Consider the following 19,830-nt stretch of genomic DNA (forward strand, 5'->3'; position numbering starts at 1 on the left):
GTGGGCTCAAAGGCTTATGTTTGACTATAAAACTGAGGTTGCTGGTTCAAAAGAGACTCGATCTCTCCCAGCCACTCCTCCACGCACACACCAGGGGAAAAGGGAGTCATTTCCTTCCGATGGGAGTTGGCTGTCTGTATAAAATGAGCAAAGTTCATCATCTGGTGTATTGTGGCAGGCATTTACATGTTGGTAACAGTCATCCCAAATGACACTGAGGAGGGATGTTCCTGGTGGCATTGTCATCCCAGGGGCTGAAGATGGGCTGGGCCCTGGCAGTGGCTGGGTGGTCCCTTGGATGTGATCGGCCTGAGCAGGACAAGGTGGGTGAGGTGTGGCTGCAGGCTTTGACAGGGATGGCACTTGTGTGCAAAACAGTCATACTTAAAAAAGAAGTTAGGAAAAAGACTGAGAGCAACAGGTTCTTACTCTAGTAATGCTTTGTGATCAGAGCCTTGATGAGAAACTGTAGATTTGAAATCCAGTTAGCTTCTTAAAGAACTGTAAAGACGGTTCCTATCCATGGATATGTTCCCTATCTTTTTATGTTTTTTTCTGTTTGTCTGTTTGTCTGTTTGTATTGAGGGTTTTTTGGTTTGGTTTGTTTTTTTTTTTTTGTTTTTTTTTTGTTGTTGTTGTTTTTGCATCTGTTTACATATCATTTTGTTTCTAAAAATGCGCAGTTGTTTACAGTTCTGTATGAATTTTGAGTTACCTTTACCTCGGCCGATGTGGAGTGGACGGAATCGAAGAGAGCAGAGCTGATGTTAATAAAGGGATGAGAACTCTGTAATCATTTTTAGTGGTCCTTAAGGAAGTTTGAATTCCAATTTTTGATGAAGGTTCAGATTTCTCCTTAAGGGTACTGTCAGTACTGCTTTATGGGGAGTGTTGCAGATGATAGGCCCCCACTGAAACTGCAGGTAAATATCTGATAAATGAGGGCTTCTCGCTTGCAAGTGAGATGGTTTTACTTTTCCTTGAAGAAATTCAGTAAATTGAAAAACTCTAAATAGCACAGAAATTTCAGTCCTCCAGACCGCCTTCTCCTTCTCAGATTTTGCGATCCTATATTCAGCGCTCCGTTTTGCCAACACCAAACATGCCTGATGTGGCATTTACATTCTTTTTAAAAAAGCGTGGATTAGTTATATTTCTAAGAGTTAACTTCTTCTCTTGACACATGTACTTAATTCCCGTTAATGGAAATGGCAGTTAGGCATGCACACTGAAAGGAAAAATCTGTTCCGAAGCATATGATCCAAACTGCATTGTAGCTAAACATTTCCATACTCTGAAATAAGCACTCATTATTTGCAAGATATTCTTCATAGTAAATGCATGAACCCCACTCTGTTCTCCTTTCTCTCTCTTAACCTATTCCAAAAACCCTTTCTTAGAAATGTTAGAGTTTCGTTCCTAATGCTGTAGTTGTTTTGGATATATGCCTAAAAAAGAAAATCCATGTAGGATCTTCAGAGTTTTGCATATTTTCTATGAGAATTTTCCAGTAAATCATTCTGTGGAATATCTTACATTTCCTTGGACTTTGTAGGTCTCTATTATTAAAACCTACAGTGGAAACAACAAAACATGAAAAACTCACTTTATTTTCCAGCACTTCCTTTACTTACAATATTGCAGCAGCTGCCAAAGGCACCGGGCTGAAGTGTTATCATTTGATGCTTTTTATTGTTATTTTTTTAAATCATCTCCTTAGTTTAAGGCTTTCTTTCTGCCCATTTGCTTGTGTATAAAGACCTGTGGATTCCGTCTGTGTAATATTCCAGAGTTATGGCATTTCTAACTTGAGCTGGGTGGATAATTGATTTTTTGGTTCACCTCTTGAACTGGAGGACCACAATAGCAACCAAAAAATCACTAACGCACAAAAATTCAGATAAGAGTTTATAATTCGAGTTGTTTCCCTCACCTAAATGAAAGTCAGAGCCTTTTGGTTCAGTTCAACTCCAATTGCTCTATTTCGCCTGAACCTTTTTCTTTTGGGCACTCCTGAGAGGAACGGAGCAAGAGAAATGCAAGGGGAAGGGCTAGCAGGGGGAGACTTCATTTTTCTCATCCCATAGAGGTATTTGGACTTACACCCTGATTCTTAGCTGGAGAAGAACTGAACAAGGTTTGTGGTTATGTATTGTCTTAGTTTCAGCTGGGGCATGTTCGTCATTGATCCCAAATTCCTCTTTTTCTCCAGATTCTGATAAGACAGCAGTTTTAATTCTGTGTCCTGGCAATTTCTACAAAGCAAGGATTCAAGATGACCATAGGAAGGTTTCAAAGGTTCTCTCAAACTGTTTGTTTGGCTTGCTGCTTCTTGCATTTGTAGTTGAACTTACTGCGAGAACATAACTTTACAGATGAGTCTATAATGACACAATGATATCCATACACTAATGCAGTAATACAATATTGATACTGCAATAAGGGTAACATTTTTTTCTCCTTTTTGGACCCAAGCATGCGTCCTCTCACCAAGCTGGGGGCTCAGAAAAGCATCAGATGAAGGAAACCAGGGAGAAGGAGATAAATGCTAAGCAGCAAATAGAGTACAGTAAGAGTAAGTGCTGTAAGCTAGGGCTAGGGTAAGGGAAAAGAAAGGTTTATGTCAGAAACATTCACAGCAACGATCTCTGCTTCCTTTCTTTCTTCCTTCCATTTCCTCTCTCCTTCTCAGCACTCCCTCTTGCTTGTTTATCTTTGTTTTGTCCCCCAGCATTTCTTGTATGTGTTGTTTTTGTTTTTGTTTTTTTTTCCTTTTATTATGGTTCAGGTCTGGCCGATGTCCTGTTCCATAGTTCTTGATGTAGATGGCAATTGCTCTGGTTCATAATCATAGTAGCAGAGAGCTGACTGAGGAGCCTCAGCATGCTGGGCATGACACAGACTTGGACTTAGAGGGGATTGTGCTCATTGTTTTGAAGATGCTTAAACAGGAGGGAAAATGGAGATAAACATACATGAACAGAGGAGGGCAGTTGTGTGGAGCTGAGCTGTAAAAAGGACACAAGGTTAGAGAGCTGGATGTGGCTAATGTACAGTTGGAATACAGTAGTCCTGGAGCTGTTGTAGACTCTTTGAATAAAGGGTCATCTTCATGTCCTTATAGTTGGATCTCCTGACCAGCTCCTGTCTATAGGCAGCTCCTAGGGCCAAAGGCAAGCGGGCTGGAGAAGAGCGTGGAATGGCAGAGGAGGAGCAGCATTTGCTGAGGGTACAGTCAAAGGGAAAAGGCTGGGGGCCCTCACAAGTATGAGCAGAGGGGTGAAGCGTGCTTTAACCACGTGTAAAAAGTCACGCCTTTCAGAGGAGAGCAGCAAAAACACACAGCGTGTTTCAGCAGCGTGAGGGCTGCTGCGTGCTGAGGCGCGTGGATCTTTGTTTCCCATCCCGTTGCTGCAGTTGGCTAACGGTGTCAGCCTGGGCAAGCTGCTAAGCCTGTCTGCATCTCAGTTTCCTTATTTGAGGCCAAATTCTCCTACTAAGTAGCCTCCTACTCCACACAGAGACTTGCTGATTTGAATGGAGCCCCTGTGGAGCGAGATACTTTTCAATACAAATAAAGTTTTGGAATCAGCCCTAATTATATTTATTACCTGCAGAGGAGTAATGTGAGACTTAACGTGGTTTGAGACACTCAGATGAAAGAGAAAGTATGTGGAATTGTTCTTTTTAATCATCCGCTGCCTTTTCAGTGTCTACCTCACAGCTGTCCTAAAAGGGCTAGCTACTAAATAACAAATAAAAATCCTTGTACATAGTAACGAGGTTTGTCAGGCTCCCATGAATGAACCTCTGTGGAAAATATTATTAGCCAGGGGCTACTGGAGGAAATCGGCAGAGCTGCCCCACGGCGAGGAGCCATTAGGTCTCCCTCCTGCCAGCAGCTGGCAGAGCCCCCGGGATGGACTTGGGGAGAACATGCTGAGGGTAGCCTGGGTCCTCCTCCTGTGTGCTGGGCCCTGCACCCGTCCCCAGTAGGGCTGTGCTCCTTGGGGTGACAGAAGCGTTTATCCGGGGGTGAAGCCAATGGTGCGGCGCTGGACTGAGCAGCCCCAGCCTGAGCCTGCTGGCTTATAACGTGTGCATGGAGGGGCCGGGGGAGATTAAATAGGGTAGCTGTTCAGTATTAATAAAAATAACACGCTCTGGGGGGATTTCTTTCAGCCGGTGGGCACAACAATGCTGAGTGCTTCGTGGCTGCTCCGTGTGGATGTGCCCATACACTGGTGCAGCCAAGTTGCGTTCTGCGTGCTGCCAGGAGGTGTGGGTGATGGGGTGGTGGGGGGGTGGGGGGGAGCGGACCTCATCCCACCGCTGTGGGGTCAGAGCCTCGTGGGCTTTAAAGGCCTTTAATGTTGTCCAGCTGCAAATTAAAGCAGAGAGAGAGAGGGAAAGAAAGGAATTAGGGCTGGGGAACTGGAAAGAATGGAGGATAGCTCCGTGGGTGTGTGTGCTGGGGAGCAGTAGACCGGTGTGTTGTGCTCTGTGGGGTTTTTTTTTTCCCTTTCTCTCATTTTTTCCCGCTCTCAGCTCGTTGCCGGCCGGGCCCGGCGTCGTGCCGCCGCTCTCGGCGCTGGGGCGGACGCTGCCCCACGGTCCCGGTTCCCACCCTTCGTTCCCTCCGTCCGCGCGTCTCCCCGGGGAGCGCGTTTGGAAACGGGCCGGGGGAAAAGGGTGCGGGGAGGAATGGAGCGTCTCCAGGGGAAGGGCCCCAGCGGAGGAGGGCAGAGCCGCGTTTGTTGTTGTTTGCGCGTGTGCGCGCCGCTCCGCACGCCGCTACCTTTCCCCCGGCGCACGGCGGGGCCGTCTGATGGAGTTTGGAGAGGAGGCAACTCCGGGTGCGCTGCCAGGGCGGCTCGCGGCGCTGCGCGGAGCGGCAGTGAGTGACAAGTTGTTTACAGGTTTCCTTGAAGGGGCCTCTGCTATATTTCAATCTGTCAAAGTTGCTTTTCTTCCCGCGGAACAATGCCTGATTGTTGTGTTTTTTTTCCTCCCCTCCCCAAAGAGGGAGAAAGAGGGAGAGGAGTGGAGAGATCGGGGCTTGGGGAGGGGGGGGGGGGGGGGGGGGGGGGCGGGGCGGGGGGGAGTAAAGGAGTGGAAATTCTTCCGAGCACAAATGCCTTTGGTAACATTTTTCTGCGCCCAATCCTTTCTCCCCCGTCGCAACTCGCAGAGAGTTGGTAACTGGTTCCATTTAATCACTCCGCTCTCGTTTTATCTCCTCTCCCCGCTGATCTTCCTCAGCGCAGGGGATTTACTCCCGGTTTAGGTGGATTGTCAGGCTTTTTTTTTTTTTTTTAATTATTATTTTATTCTTTTCCGCTCTCCCCACCCCCCACCTCTTTATTTTTCTTTTTCCTCCGCTCTCGGGGCCGCGGGTGCGCAGCGCCGCGCCGCCGCGGGGGGAGCCCGGCGAGCGGGGCTGCGGCGGCGCGGCCCCTTTAAGAGCCTGGTCAAGGAGCCCTCGCTCAGAGCAGCGCGCCGGGAGGGAGGCGGGAGGAGGGAGAAAATCCATCGGTGTGGAGGGCTCGGGCTCACTTGACAGGTTCAGTCGGAGGCGACCATAGGTGGCTGCTGTGACAAAGGGAAACTGCGCTTTTCCAGCATGCTCACTGACCCTGATTTACCTCAGGAGTTTGAAAGGTGAGGTGACTTGGTGGGGCGGGGGGCGGGATGCGATGGGTTTGGCGTTCGTTGTTTTGTTTTTTTGTTTTTTGTTTTTGTTTTTTTGTTTTGTTTTTTTGTTTTTTTTTTTTTTTATTTTTTATTTTTTTTTCCTGGGGGGCGGTGATGGTGGTGGTGTGTTTCTCTCTCTTTTCCTGTATTTCCCTCGCTGTTCGCTGCGAGATGCTCGGCGCGATGCCCCCGCTCCCCCACCCCGCCCCGCGTCACCTCGCCGCTGTCACGATGGGGGGGAAGCGGGGGATGCGGGGATGCTCCGCTCCGCGCGGCTCCGTCCCGCCGGGGTGGGGGTGGGGGGGATCCCCGCCCGGCGCGGTGCCCTCCCGGCAAAGTTTGGGGCCGCCGCGCCGGGAGCGCTCCGCTCCGTTCCTCTCCGTGCGACCTTTGTTGGCCGCGCCGCCGCCGGGCCCGGCCCTCCGCCGCGGGGCCGGGAAACTTGCTGCCAACTTGCGGCCCCCCGGGATGCGGGCAACCCCCACGCAGCTCCGAGTCCGTCGTCCCCGGCCGCGGGCGGGAGGGATGCGCTGCCGGGGGGGTTGGGGGGGGGGATCGTCTCGGTGCGAGCTCCCTCCTGTATAAACATTTGGTTGTATCCGGCGGTGCGGTGCGAGCTAGGTGCTAGACCAGCTGGGTACAAATATGCTCAGGCAAGCTGTTCGCCGCTCGGAGCGCTCCGGAGGGGAGGCAGGGAGGGAACGGGTGGGAGCGGGCAGGGGAGGACGGAAAGGAGCGCCCGAACTGAGGCATCGGAGAGAAACGAAATTGGGAAGTGCCGAAAAGAACTATTTTAACGCTTTCTGCCCTCTTTCTGCAAGCAGAATGCTTTTCTGCCAGAATTGGGGTTGGTGTGTTGCACTGCTCCCCGCACTGCCCTCCTACTGCCGATTTTCCAGACTTGTGTGGAATATTGGGCATTTTTCTTTGCTTTGTTACCATTGCAATAACAGAGGAAGATGCTTTTGTACACGTGCGTCGTACCAACTTAGTGCAACTACCTGAGGAAACTGCTGGTACTGCTGTGCTGAAGCTGTGCGGCATCGCAGCAGTGCCTCTGTCCCTACGATGGACAGATGAAAGTGCTCCGTCGGCCCCACCGAGGTCCTATCCAGACGTGTCCGAGCGAGCGGGTTGGGTTATTCTTTGAACTTTGTGGTGAGCAGCGTGCATGCAGAGCCTGCCAGGCAGAATGGGTCCTTTCATTTCTCTGCTGGTGGACTTTTCTTCCTCTGAAGTCTCTCTGCGTTTATATCAATTCGATATACAAACAAATCGTTCCGGACAAAACATCTCATGTAGAAATAAAGCGAGCGGCTCCACTCCGTTTTTGTAGGCGTCTGTCTTGTTTTCAGGGATCCCAGAGCTGCTCCTGTGCACATTCCACTTAAAATAGTCAATACACCGCTCTCCGTTTGCTGCACAGACAACAACAAGCGGTAGGAATGGGAAGCAATAAAAGCTAACCTCGGGACACATCACTTATTTTTTATTTTCTTTCAATTTTCCCCCTGCAGTTGAAATTGGTGATCCCAACCAATACCTCTGTTAATCATTACCGTTTGTTTACACGGCGTGTGTTTGACTGGAGTTGCACAGGCACACAGAGCAGCCCCTGCCCATGTCACAGATGTGCGTTTGACAGAGCCGGCCGTGAGGACGCGCTTCCTCTCCCCCACGGATGCTCAGACACACGTGGGCTTGTGGGGTGCATGTGTGTACATGGGCACGGTGTGCAGAGGATGGGGTTTCAGGCAGTTGTCGCAGGTTGTTAGCCAACGTCGGTGGCAGACGCTGCTCCTGGAGCACAGTTGTGCAGCCACTGGGGTCCCACATGTCATATCTGCATGACCGATCTGCTCGTGCTGATGCTGTCCTTCTCCCACCATTCCCCGGTAAACTGGAGCACGAGCTACAGGGCTGTCTGGCACAGTGCTTGTAGTGCAGCTCTCAGTGCCTGCACATCACTCAGGGGTCCCTCTGCTTCCCCTCTCACCCCTCTGTGATGTCTGGGCGCATCCTGGCAAACTGCAGGCAGCACCGAAACTTCTGGACACCTCAACTTGGGGAATCTGAAGCGATGGGGCTGCTTTGGAGGCTGTGGTCATTACCGTGGGCATTCACGGTACACACTTGGAATGAAAATTATCCCGAGTGTCAGACGGATAAACACTCATTAATTCATTCAGCATCAGTAGTAAATTGCACTACATTTTGTGAACCGGCATGTATAATTAATTGTCGTGCCAAAAACATGAGGACTGTCGTGCTTTCCCAAGAAGTTCCTCGATTCTTTATTCCTGTTTGTGACAGCTCTGTTGCCTGGTGAAGGGGAGCACCACAGTGCACGCGGGGGATGAGGTCTGCAGGAGGGGTGTAGGGAGGAATCGTAACTGGAAACTGCTCTGCTTGTTTCATGGGGCAGGGGTATTCCCCGGGTGTGCATTGGGCATTTCCTGTGGCACTCTGAATGGGCTTAAATGTCTCAAAAATGACAACTCTTCTGTTGCTTTTTATATTTTTAAAGGTGGGCTGTTATGCTTAAATATACCAGGTACGGCCACAACAGAAAGAAAGTTCGCTCTGTGGAAATGTAGAGAGAATTTGGAGCCTTCGCAGGCAGCTGTGAAATGTACCGAATGATGCGATCTCGGAAATGCCCAACATAAAGTTTTAATGTCTTAATAAAATCTAGTAAATGAAAAATAGATAAAGCGACCGCTTAACAATGTCCCCAGTGTAGGGAATGTTCTTAAACCCCAATTAATTACTGCATATTTACATTTCTCTGTAGACTGAGAGAGAGGCTCCGCTAGGCATCAGGACCAAGTGACGTCCTCTCCCTTTCCCTCTTTCATTCTTTTCTGTTTTCTTTCCTTTCTTTTGACATGCTAGTTTGAGGTAAGGAAGTATGTGTGGAAGAGGGAAGGTTAGTGCTTCCTCAGGAGAAAGGCAGAGCTGGCAGACAAAAGGCACGGACCAAGCAGTGGTATGGGGACAGCAGAACAAGTTCAGCATCACCAGTCAGTGGTTCTGTGCCCTGGAAGCATTCTGTGTGCTGGTGAGCGGCACGTAGAAGGGAAAGGCGAGGATGTAAAGCAAGCCTCTGCTGGGAGGAGAGAAATATACTTAGCTGCTGTGCCGCTTTGCTGCACGAGTCATTTCAGACTCCCACTGAATTTATTTTGGGGTTGTACCAACACTGTCAAATGGAGAAATCATTTTCCTAAAAGGAAACTTTGCGTATTCCTAAGTGCTTTTCTTAGCTAAAGTTACCCTAAAAGCTTTCTTCTTTCTACTGTGTTTGCTGAGAGTTTTGGAGAAAGAATAATGCCTTTCTATCAGCCGCCTTGCTCGGAATGATGTCCCACTCTCCTAAAACCTACCTGTAGATGTAAGAGTGATTACTTCTTCATTTAAAGTAAGCCAGTGAGATTTCTTTAGTATTGGGCTAAGTAGCATTTACCTTTTGCTGAGGTGCTTTCGGAAGGTGACTCTGTGGCTTGTGTGTTCAGGTCTGGGGTCTGGAGAGTGAATGCAGTGCCAAATGGAGGTTTCAGCCGGTGGTTCTTCGCCGTGACAGAAATGGGCGCGATTTCATTTCTCTGAGATGACTCTGAAGGAATTAATGCCGGCTACTCGTTAGCGTCCTGCGTGTGTTCATTTCACTTGCTGTGCTCACACTTGCCGAGGAAGAAGTTGACTGTTACAGATTATAGATTTTAATGACCATCTCCCCAATTTACCAATTGCTGCGATTGTGACCCGGTCTTGGAGAGCAAAAAAAGCCCAAGCGGGAGAAGGCTGTGACACGCCAGCCCGCACGATCCCACTGTTGTGCTCACTGTGTTCGAGTCAAATCGGGAGTTTGGCACTGCTAATTCTGGGTGGCTGGCTCATCATATGCATTCAAGGAGTTAATTAAAACACACACAAACACATACACACACTCTCCCACCACACATCTTGCAGTGTCTGTGTGCGTGGTGTTTGTGATTGGTACCTTTAGGAAGGAGAGAAATTGTTGTTCCTCCTCTTGCTGTCCGGAGAGCTGAAATACAGAAATAGTTTACAAAATATTTATTGCTTCTTGGGGAGCTCTTAACAAGCACTTATGGCTTTATGCTGTAAGAGGCACATAGTGCTTTGCTGAGGTATGTGAACGTGGAGCCCCGATGATGGAATGGTGTATTTGTGTGATGTGATATCCTGATGCTCGGTAGGATACCTTCAAGTTGATGTGTGCCTCTGCCTTGCAGAAGTGAGTCTGACATCCTCTCGGCTCTGTTTGTTCTGTTGATGTCCTGCACGGGCCTGGTTTGCTGTAATGAGCTCGGCAGCGGAGGGGAGAAGCAGGGTCGCATACCTGCGCACTCTGCCAGCGCGCAGTGCTTACGAGTTCTGCTCCCCCGGTGCTCGCAGCGCTTCGTTGGTGGCTGCGGTGCATCCCTGCTGATGCTAAGCAGGCAGCATCCCGAGCAGCCAGGCGCTTTTCCCTTTGAAAATACTGGCGGCTCTTCATCCATCTCGGAGAGCGCACGACGCTCCGGTGCTTGATAGGCGCGGAAAAGCTGCGTCTCGCTGCCTGCCTGCCTCGGGAACTGCCAGCGGAGCGGCTCCGTCCCGCTCTCGCACCGCCTCGCCCGGCGGAGTGACTTCGGGAGCTCCGGGCCGCGTTCCCCTCCCCACCGCGCTGAGGCGGCCGGCACCCGGCGGGCCTCGTCCCCGGGCGGCCGGGCCTGCGCTGCGGGCCGCCGCTCCCCGCTGGGCCGCCAGGGGGGCGCCTGAGGGCGGCGAACGGGGACCCCGTCGCGGGGTCGGGACAGGACGGGGTCGGCCGGAGAGAGGCCCCTCCGGAGGCCCGGCCCCTCCGGGCTGCTCCCGCTGCGGGGAGCGCTGCTCGTGGCACTTAGCGCAATGGGTGGGGATGGAGGGACGCGTGAGAGTAATTCGCTGCGTTACGGGTTGGTTTTATTATTATTTATTTGGAGAGTGGCTGCAGTGTTTCTTTATTCTTAAGTTTTTATATATATATACATACATATATATATATAATAAAAGGAAGGAGGGAAGAACGTGTGTTGCCGGCCGTGCCAGGTGCTGCGGGCAGCGGAGGAGCGGCGAGGCGCTGCCCGTGGTGCGGGGCTGCCATGCTGAGCGCTGGCGGGGGAGGGCTGCTGCGAGAAGACGGGAGAGCGTTCTCCTGCCCCCTCCGCTGGGTCCGTCCAGGCACTTCTCTCCGGCTTGTCCTTTCGTCACTTTAAGGAAAAGAAAAAAAAAAGCCACTTGTTCAGCGCGGTGGTACAATGTTTGACTTGTAGAACGCAGTCGGAGTGAACATGAGAACAAGCTCGGGGCTCACTCCGAAAGTTTGACGTTGGCGTTGACTTTGTTTCCCTTAAAAGTGGTGTGGGATCAATCAGGTAACATTTCTCAGTCGTTGCGTTCGTAACTATAAAGGCTGTGCTGTAATTGTATGAGGCTATATTGTAATTGTATTGCCATTCTTAAAATTGGTGTTTGATGTGTTTCCCGATTGCCTTTTTATACTTTTCATTTTGGTTGTTTGGAACAGCCAGTGTGGAACTTCACATTGGCGGCTCTTCTTTGAGATCTGTAATAATTTTATTTTATTCCTGTTTTACCGGCACTTTGCTGTCATGTTTTCTCAACTTCATACCGACTGACTTTGCCGCTTTTTCTTTTTTTTTTTTTTCCATAGGATGCGGGTGCCTTAGTGCTATTTGATCTCAGTACATCTTAAAATGTTACCTTAGTGCTAATTTTTCTACGTGGTTGTATTGTAATGTTACTGTTGCATATTTGTTATGTCTTCATAGAATCTTACTTAGTCTTAACATAATTCCACTACTTTGGGGACAAAAATATATGGGGGCAACTGAATACAAATTGAATTTTCTTGTGGGAATAATCGTTTTTTTGTAGCGGTGAGGAATGCTGTGCCAGGGGCATGCTTTAATTTTGAGTAGTAAAGACTTTTGTCTACATCTAATGTACTTCAGCACCTCTGTAGCTCTGGAGAAAAAAGACTTGGGAAAGTAGTCTATGTAAAGTGAAAGCCATACAACTTGTCATCCTCTTGGCTTCCTTGGTGCTGAGCTTGTCGTTTTCTTGATTTTAAAAATGTGGGAGTGAAAAAAAGGTCCCAGCTTCCATCCATTCACCTTGCAGGTTGGGCATAGGCAGAGATGATCTGTCTGACGGTGAGCCAGAGCTGTGTGCCAGCTCCACAGACAGCGTAGGACCCAGGGGAAGGAAGATGGTGGAACCATTCAGAACTTTGTACTTACTTTTGTAGCCTGGTTATAACTGAAAAGCTTTCGTTTCTTCTGTTTGGCCAACTAAAAGTGTGAGCCTGGAAAAGCACACAGCCGCTCTGTGTTTCCGACAGTGTACTGTATGCCACCACTGGGTTGCTTTAGGCTATGTTCCTTGCCATTTGCTGGGTGCCCCAAAGGGGCTATGCTTCTATGGAGTGGGAAGCCACCAAAGCCCATCGCAGCCCGAAAGATGCACAGGCAGCTTTGCATATGGTTTTTATAATATGGTCATTCTGGGGGCATCCCTTGCTTCAGAACAAGGTTGAACGATGGGCACAAGGTGCTGTGTCCCATCTCTACTGGAGTTGGCTCTCCTGTGTTAGGGTTGGGGCACCTTGATAGGGCCGGGTACTGGGAGCGGGCGTTTCTTACTGCAGTATCTGCACTCTCCAACTGCAGGAAAATTGTCTGCTTCTGTAGAGATTCCCTCAGCGGCCTCTTTGCAGGCACATTGTAAAGCAAGACTTGGAAACATTTTCTCCGAAGGTTTTGTCAGGTTTCTATTCATAGGGTTTTCTCCCTAAATTTTGTTGCTGTGGCCTCGCTGGGGCAGAAGCTTTTTTGGATAGGGATGAGATGTGTGGGAAGGTGATGGTTGGTAAGGGCGGAGGGAAGGATGTTCTTACCCGTTTGGCATGTCTATTAACAAACTGGGTCGTTTTGTTGTGTTGTGTTTACATGACTTGTTCCTGTGCTGGTGTGAAATGTGAATCACCAAAATATGATGATGATTTAAAATAAAAAAAGAAAAGCTAAATGAAACAAAACTGAAATAGAACTGAAAGGCTAAATGAAATGAAGTGAAAACAGAACATGCAACACAGTTCTCTTGGTACTGTTTCCTTCTGCAGTTGCTGAGTAAAGCCAAATAGATTTCTTTTCCACTTCCATTAAGAGTATCCAGGTTTCAGGGTTTGAAATGCACAGAGCTATAGAAAATACAGCTGTCTTTTCAGGTTCAGACTTTGGTTTGTCTTCTGCTCGCAGGTTCTGGAGATGTAAGGAGCTATTTATGGGCAGTGTATCGTAGAGTTGGCTATTGATTCTCATCTTTGTTGAAACTGTATGAACATCGGGCTGGTTCTGATTTTGTGGCTGAGGGGAATGTGGCAGCGTTTCTCAGTGGAAAACTCTCATCCTTTGCTTCTAATTTGTACATTATACTCAGTTTTGCTCTTCTTGCCCAAACTCTCAACCTAATTGTGTGTCTCATAAAACATATTAGGTTTTGGTGTTTACCTGAAATGCCATGAAAGGTTTAGGAAGAATACTGTGCTGCTGTCCTGCATGCCACGTATTTACTTCATAGATAATCTGCATGTGTATTAGTGTCATTGATTTAGTCTGTTTTTGTAGAGTGCAAGCATCCTGAATCAGGACCCCATTATGCTCGTCACTGTACAAACACAAAAAAGAAGGTTTCTTGCCATTCCACAGAGCAGCCTTTGTGCTTGGAGCTTAGACTAATATCAATGTGTCTTTGTATGGGAAAAATTCAGAAACGGAGGGTAGGTAAGAGATCCCTAGCATAGCTTATGAATGAGATTTCAGTCCTGGAAACCATGCTTTGGAGTTTATAAATCGAGTGATATATGTGCATGCGTATTCTGTGTCTGTATTTTTTTTTCCATATATATGTATATATACATAGAAGTTGCTTTACTATTAGAAGTACCGATAATGTTAATAGTTCCAATAATGTCTTTTGATTAGGAATTCAGGGCATTCTGGAAAACATCACTACACAAGTCATGAAGATTTTTGTGCTCTTTCAGCAGAGAAGCAGGATTAGCCTCAGCCTATAGATGAGAAAGCGGAGGGACAGTGCCACAAAATGGTTTGCACGGGTGGGTTTAGAAGCCAGAGGTACTGACTGCCAGTCCTGTTTTTTAACCTCGGGACCATCCTTTCCATTCCTGAGCTCCAAAGAACTGCAAATTACAGATTTCTGTCAGCCCAATTATAATTTCTAAAGGTCTCCTTCTAGTGAGATGAAAATGTAATATTGAAATTACTTAAATATGTAAAACAGGGACTTTGGAGTATAATTAATGGTGTGAAGTACAGAAATATTTACAGCCTGAGCTGTGCAGTGAGGGCTGGCAGAGAATGCAGTCTCTGGACCCCCCTCAGCTTTTGGGCAAGCTTTGGTGCTATCTCCCTACCTGGGGACAGCTGGGGAGTGCAGGCAGCGGTTAGGAGTCAGTGGGGAACCAACGTGTGCAGCTGACAGTCCAGAAAGGTTTCATCCTGGAGAACAATTAACATCTTCAGCCACACGTACAGGAGCTGTCGTATGTTTTATAACCAAGGACTGGGCACTGGGGGTGTCCAGGAAAAATTCTTCTCATGGAGATTATTAATGAGAGGAGCAGACACCACTGAACGCAGCGATGTAGGCAACCGCTGCGAGAAACCAACTTACTGAAAAGCAAAAACCACGGCACGGAGCACAAAATGCACCGTGATCCCTGCCTGCAGATTTGACATCTGTTTTTTACATGTGCCACAGAGATCTGAAATGAAGGAAATGAGACAAGCTTATTAAAAAGGAGGAGTTACTTTGTTATTCATACTAAAAGTTTTTCTAATCCGTTTCAGTATTTTTTTTCCATTTCCAGCCATGCTCAGTAAGAGTAGGGCCGAATCGGGGAGGTCTGCAAGTGGGTTTGGGTCCAGTCTCCACATTGCCTCTCTTACCCACTCTCTCAGTGGCACGCAGAATAAACTGAAGAGTGCTGGGCAGATTTGATCTGTGTTGCCTATGAGTATTATGACTGAGCTATTAAGTTATTTTCTTTGATAAGATTTTTAAGAGGGAGACTACTTTCAAGATAATGGATTATAATCAGGCACGTTCTGTAGTATTTCACTAGAAGTTATTCAGCAGTATGTTCACAAAGCCCTACTTTGTGGTAGGGCCAGTCAAGGCATCATTTTAAAAGGTGTTCATTCACACCGTGTGTTTGGACTCACCACGCTGAAACTCAGTGTTGGGTCCTAAACTGTGAGCCTAGTTAATGAATGTTCTGCTCAACTCTGCGAAGAAGGATGGTGTTCTTCACCAGTGAGGCATGGAGCGCTAAGCAGTGAGGAGGTGATGGAGCAGAAGCCTGGCTTTCCTCAACCTGCAGCTGACTTGCATCAGTTGCAGCGCAGTCAGACTATTTCAAGTGCTGGGAGAGGTTTCGGCAAGCTTCTACAGACCTCTCGATCTCAGAAGTTCTGTACGGGTGTGCTTTGAAGAGATGCTAACTAACCACTCATCCCAAACAACTCTGTATCTGGCAGATAGATGCGAGCAGGCTGACGGTGATGAAAATTCACCTGAATTCCGTCAGGGCTAACATCTGGGCCTTTGTGGACTTGGCACTGTATGCAGAATTAATCTTTGCTTCAAAAACTCTGTGCTTTCGAAGGTAGCGGCTCCCAGTTGTGCCCAGTGAGGTCTGAAGCGAGACCGCTGTGCAAAAAACGCTGTCTCCATTTGTTTGATAACCTCGGTTGTCAAAACGGTAACCTCTGTTAATTTGTCACCAGGCAAATTATTGTCTGCAGCTCCCAGATTCCACGAGAACCTTGGGCAGACAACAGGGGTTCGAAATGCTGGGGAGCATTTTGGATCTGCTGTTGGTGACGGTGAACAGCCTGCTCTCGGGTTGAGCTGGGAGAGGTGACTGATCTGGCGGTACCGTGCCACAGGCTGCCCGGTGTGCATCAGCAGCACTGGGGGTTCACGGCCCTTGTTGGAGACAGACCCCTCCAGAAAGCCTATCGTGTGTTGTTATGTTAGATCAACTAAAATGAGTAAAGCATATCATTTAATAAATGGTCGTCAAATAAGAAAGACAGATCATTGTTATTAAACTAACGTAGGGAATTTCCTTCTCGGAAAGGCAAAAAGGAGATGAATTTGTGCTGTTGTTATACTTGTGTAGAGTCTGATATGGAACCCTGTGTTTTTAAGGGCATCTATAAATGATTAGGGTGTAATAGAAGTTAGAACATTGTTTAAAAAGAAGGTAAATAAAATAGCTTTTTACATTCATATGCAGTCTATTGAAAGCCGTCCAAAGCATTGATACCAATTTAAAAAGATGATCTTTTGCCTTAATTATACATGTGGGAGATATTAGCTGAACGTTTTGTGGAGAACAGTGAATACCTTAGTTGCCAGTTGCCTAAAATTCTGCTAATGATTGCTTCGGTGCCAGTGTTTTGATGGCTAGAACCTAGGCCTGAGTATGAATACAAAGAACTGGATCTAAAAAAACTGCGTGTGCGCACACTTTTTATACAAAACAGATTTCAACCATCTGCTTGGCACTTAGCTGTGCGACTATAGGCTCTGATATGAAAGGGAGCACTGTCCAGGTTATGAATGGTATCGCTTTTATTGGTACCTTAGAAAAATCAGTGTTTTCAGAAAGCTTCTGTATCCAGTGGTTTTCTTCAGCAGAATAATGAAAACAACCAGCTCAGCCAAAATTTTGCTCCTTCCATCGTTCCTCCGACAGCAGTGCTTTCTTATTCCTGCAAAAGGGATTTTGCAGTGGAGAAAAGTTTCTGTTCTGCACCTCAGCATTTCCAGACATATCAGAGGAGTTTGGATGAGTGGCCCTTGGAGCTGACACCCCAGATGGTTTATGACACAAAGCACTGTTTGCTTAGGAATACGTTGTGTAGCAGAGTCTGTTGCCCAAGCACTGCAGAGCGTGTCAAATCAGCATGGAAGTTAATGGACCAAAAGCCCTTCTGAATTTAACACTTTCCCATTTGATCTGAATTTACTGCTTTAAATCGGGACCACGGTTTTCCTTTAGCAATGCAGCGGAAGAAACAAAGTTGATAGTGTGGATTACGCGATGATTTTGACCCAAATCATCTGTAGACAAGATTTGGAATGAATGAGACAGTATGAAATCTTTGGTAAAAAGCTATCTGCAAAATATATGAAAAATTGGAAGTTAGGAGAGGATTTGAGTGTGTATTAATTTGATACTCAGACCAGCCTGCATTAGCTCTTAATAGGTTAAGCAGAAGAAAATTCACTGTGCAAAAATAAAATAAAATAAAATAAAATTTAAAAATTTGGAACATCCATTGTTAGCAATTTAGGTGTTCTTCCCTTGCCATTCTAGACTTATCCAAAAATATGCGGGACAAAATGTGTTTCTACATTGCTTCTGATGCTTTTAATGGAAAGGTTAGTGAGTGTTTTCCTTGGGTACACGCTTGGAAAAAGATGATGAAAATGCAACCTCCTGCATGTAACAAAGCCTCTGTGTTTGGCCATCCATTTAGTGCCGTGTCACATTAGTACTGCATTGTTAACACCTTTGGACAGGGCTAAAGGTTTCTTGCTGCTGTATCTAGAGAGCTGCTCATGTCAGATCATAACACTGCTGAATGCTGTTCTCAATAAATGTACTTTTAAATGAGAAGTAGGGCTGGATTGTTTGCTTCTGAGATGTCAGGAGGATGAATAAAAGGACTAATTGTTATTTACGTTCTCATTTTATAAAGATTTCCTTTTCTCTCTGTTACGTGATCTTGAGAAAATGCTGTTTTAACTACTACATTTTATTTGCCTAAGCCTGTCTTTAGTAGAGAACATCTGAGATGATGAAAGAAATATAAAGTTGGATCTCTAAAGATAAAATGATGATAACGCTGGAAACTTAAAAGCTTCCCCGTAGTTTTAAATGAAACATAATGTATGGACAGCAAAAATCCAACTTTTTTAAAGTATGCGTGTGAAATAATACTCCTAAGGCCTAAGGTTACAGCCCCAACCAGCCAGTAGGCTCAGTCCTGTATATTATTCCCGTCCTGACTCTTCCTCCCTCAGCTCTTCTTTCACTCCTCTCCCACGAGCATACTTTCTGCATTTTTATGGGGAGCACCACGATTCTCACAAGTGGAGATGAGAACAACAAGCCTGTTAAGCTAAAGAAAATTCCATACCCATTTAAATGGGGATCCTAATGGAAAGCAAAACCAAAGAAATGAGTTCTCAAGACAGCATGTCTTCCCGTAGTGACTGTACTGAAGTTATTTGAACGTCTTCTTAGTGGAACAGTTTTACGCCTTGCATGCCATAAAGCGGGTTTCTTCAGGAGTGTGAAAGAGCAGCTGATCCGCCCTTCAGCATTAATGGTCACACAAGAATGAGCTCCTGTGTTCTGGTATGGGCAAGCAGAAATTCCGTAACGAGTGGATGCATAAACCTTTACTATTCGGTCCTATGTTCGTGGAAATTTTAGAAGTCTTCTTGACTAATGTCAACAATCTGGCCATTTTTCTTGCTTCCTCCCGCTCCGTCTCTAAGTAATATAGTCATATTTATTGTCACTTTATTTTCTGTAGATTCCTCCAACCCACTGTGGTTTGCAGGAAGCTGCTGGGCGGGTGCATGGCAGGTTATGGTGGGAAGGCTGCTGGTAAGGGAGTGTGACTGCGCCTGGAAACAGCCTGCCATTGTCCCCTTCTCATTTAAATGGTAGCTTGCAAGCTGGATCCGTAAGCTCTTTTATTTGATTCACACTGTTAACCCAAGTTCCCTCATGTTGTTAGCAAAAACTGAGCAAATAGCTGACTCTTTCCTTTTCTTTCCCCCACTGTTTCTTTTCCCTGCTATAACTCCGGATGTGTCGCGTGCTGTTGGTTTTACGCAAACTGCTGCATCGTGTCACCCTTCCCAGTAAATTCAAACATATGGTTTAGAAACAGCATAAGATGGAGAGAGGGCAGAAGAGTATGCAGTTGGTGGATCTGGTGTGGCTCCTTCTGGGTTGTGGTCAGTTCCCCCTTGTCATCAGGCTCCAGTCACATTTGCACTGAGGCTGGGGGTGAGTGACCGGTTGCAGAGATTGAACCTCAACTTTCTTTGCTGCCTGTCATTGTCCAAAAGAAAATGAAGTTGACAGTGTGCATGCACCACATTGCTACGGTGCATCAGATTCTGTGACCATCTCCAGCGTATGGGGGAAAGTGAGGTCAGAACAGAACTCTGGAAATCCCTTGAAGCACCATGTGCTGCTTGTGCCTTCCAGGAAGCCCTCGCTGCAGTTCTGAATATCTCCACAGTGAAGTTGGCTCCTACATTTCAAAGGCTCTGTAACATTTGTATTTTCAAAGATTCTGATGTATTATTTAACACTGAAAGCAGGAGGAAAGGACAAACATGTTGAGGAAGACTGCATATTTTTGGTAAAGAAATAAAAACTAGCGTGTGAAAGAATTTCATATGAGCCGGCTAATACAAAAAATCTGCGTGTCCTTTTAGAATGTAGGGGTAATTCAATGTTTTTAATAGTTCGGATCATATTTCTGATCTATTAAGAACTGTACCACTTCCAGGGGTGCCTGGGGGCAAATCAGAGTTTATTTTTCCTCTGTCCTTACTTTTATCCATATAAAACGTCAAAGTGAGTGCCTGAAATAAACTGATCTGTGTTTTCAGAGCCATTCATCAGGTAGAGTTCAGTAAAACAATATACATACATTGTAACTGTTCACAGTTACCCTTGTGAGGATGACTTATTCTTTCTTTGCAATGAAAATAGGCCTGATGAACGGGAGGGTCCATGTAGTGGTGGATCTTTTATACTTGTTTCAAATTTTTGGAACACTTCAGGAGAGTAATTGCAAGAATTTGCTTCTTGCCATGCACTGAGCATCTTGTGTCAGTCTGGTTTTCAGAAAATGAAAGCTTGCATCATGTTTGACAGAGCTTGGTGTGCTCATTGGTGGTCTTAGAAAAGAGGACAAGGACTGAGTAAGTGCAGAGATC

At 46.8% G+C, this 19,830-nt stretch overlaps 1 protein-coding gene across 10 annotated transcripts in view; it reads left to right on the forward strand.

Annotated features, from left to right (window-relative positions):
• SOX5 (SRY-box transcription factor 5) overlaps positions 1-19,830 on the forward strand; it is a 479,987-nt gene that overhangs the window by 186,125 nt on the left and 274,032 nt on the right. For 8 of the 10 annotated variants that reach the window (XM_042890055.1, XM_042890058.1, XM_042890057.1 and 5 more), the window contains exon 1: positions 5,542-5,661. The exons of 1 other annotated variant lie outside the window; for it this stretch is intronic. In XM_042890055.1, the coding sequence (XP_042745989.1) occupies positions 5,624-5,661 (38 nt within the window). In that variant the 5' untranslated portion in view covers positions 5,542-5,623. Of the gene's footprint in view, positions 1-4,846; positions 4,898-5,541; positions 5,662-19,830 lie in introns of those variants that run through there. One more of the 10 variants, XM_042890061.1, reaches the window with a different exon arrangement.

This window comes from Lagopus leucura, unplaced genomic scaffold (assembly GCF_019238085.1).
Source record: "Lagopus leucura isolate 7727_CA_CO unplaced genomic scaffold, USGS_WTPT01 Super-Scaffold_100159, whole genome shotgun sequence".
Taxonomy (NCBI): domain Eukaryota; kingdom Metazoa; phylum Chordata; class Aves; order Galliformes; family Phasianidae; genus Lagopus; species Lagopus leucura.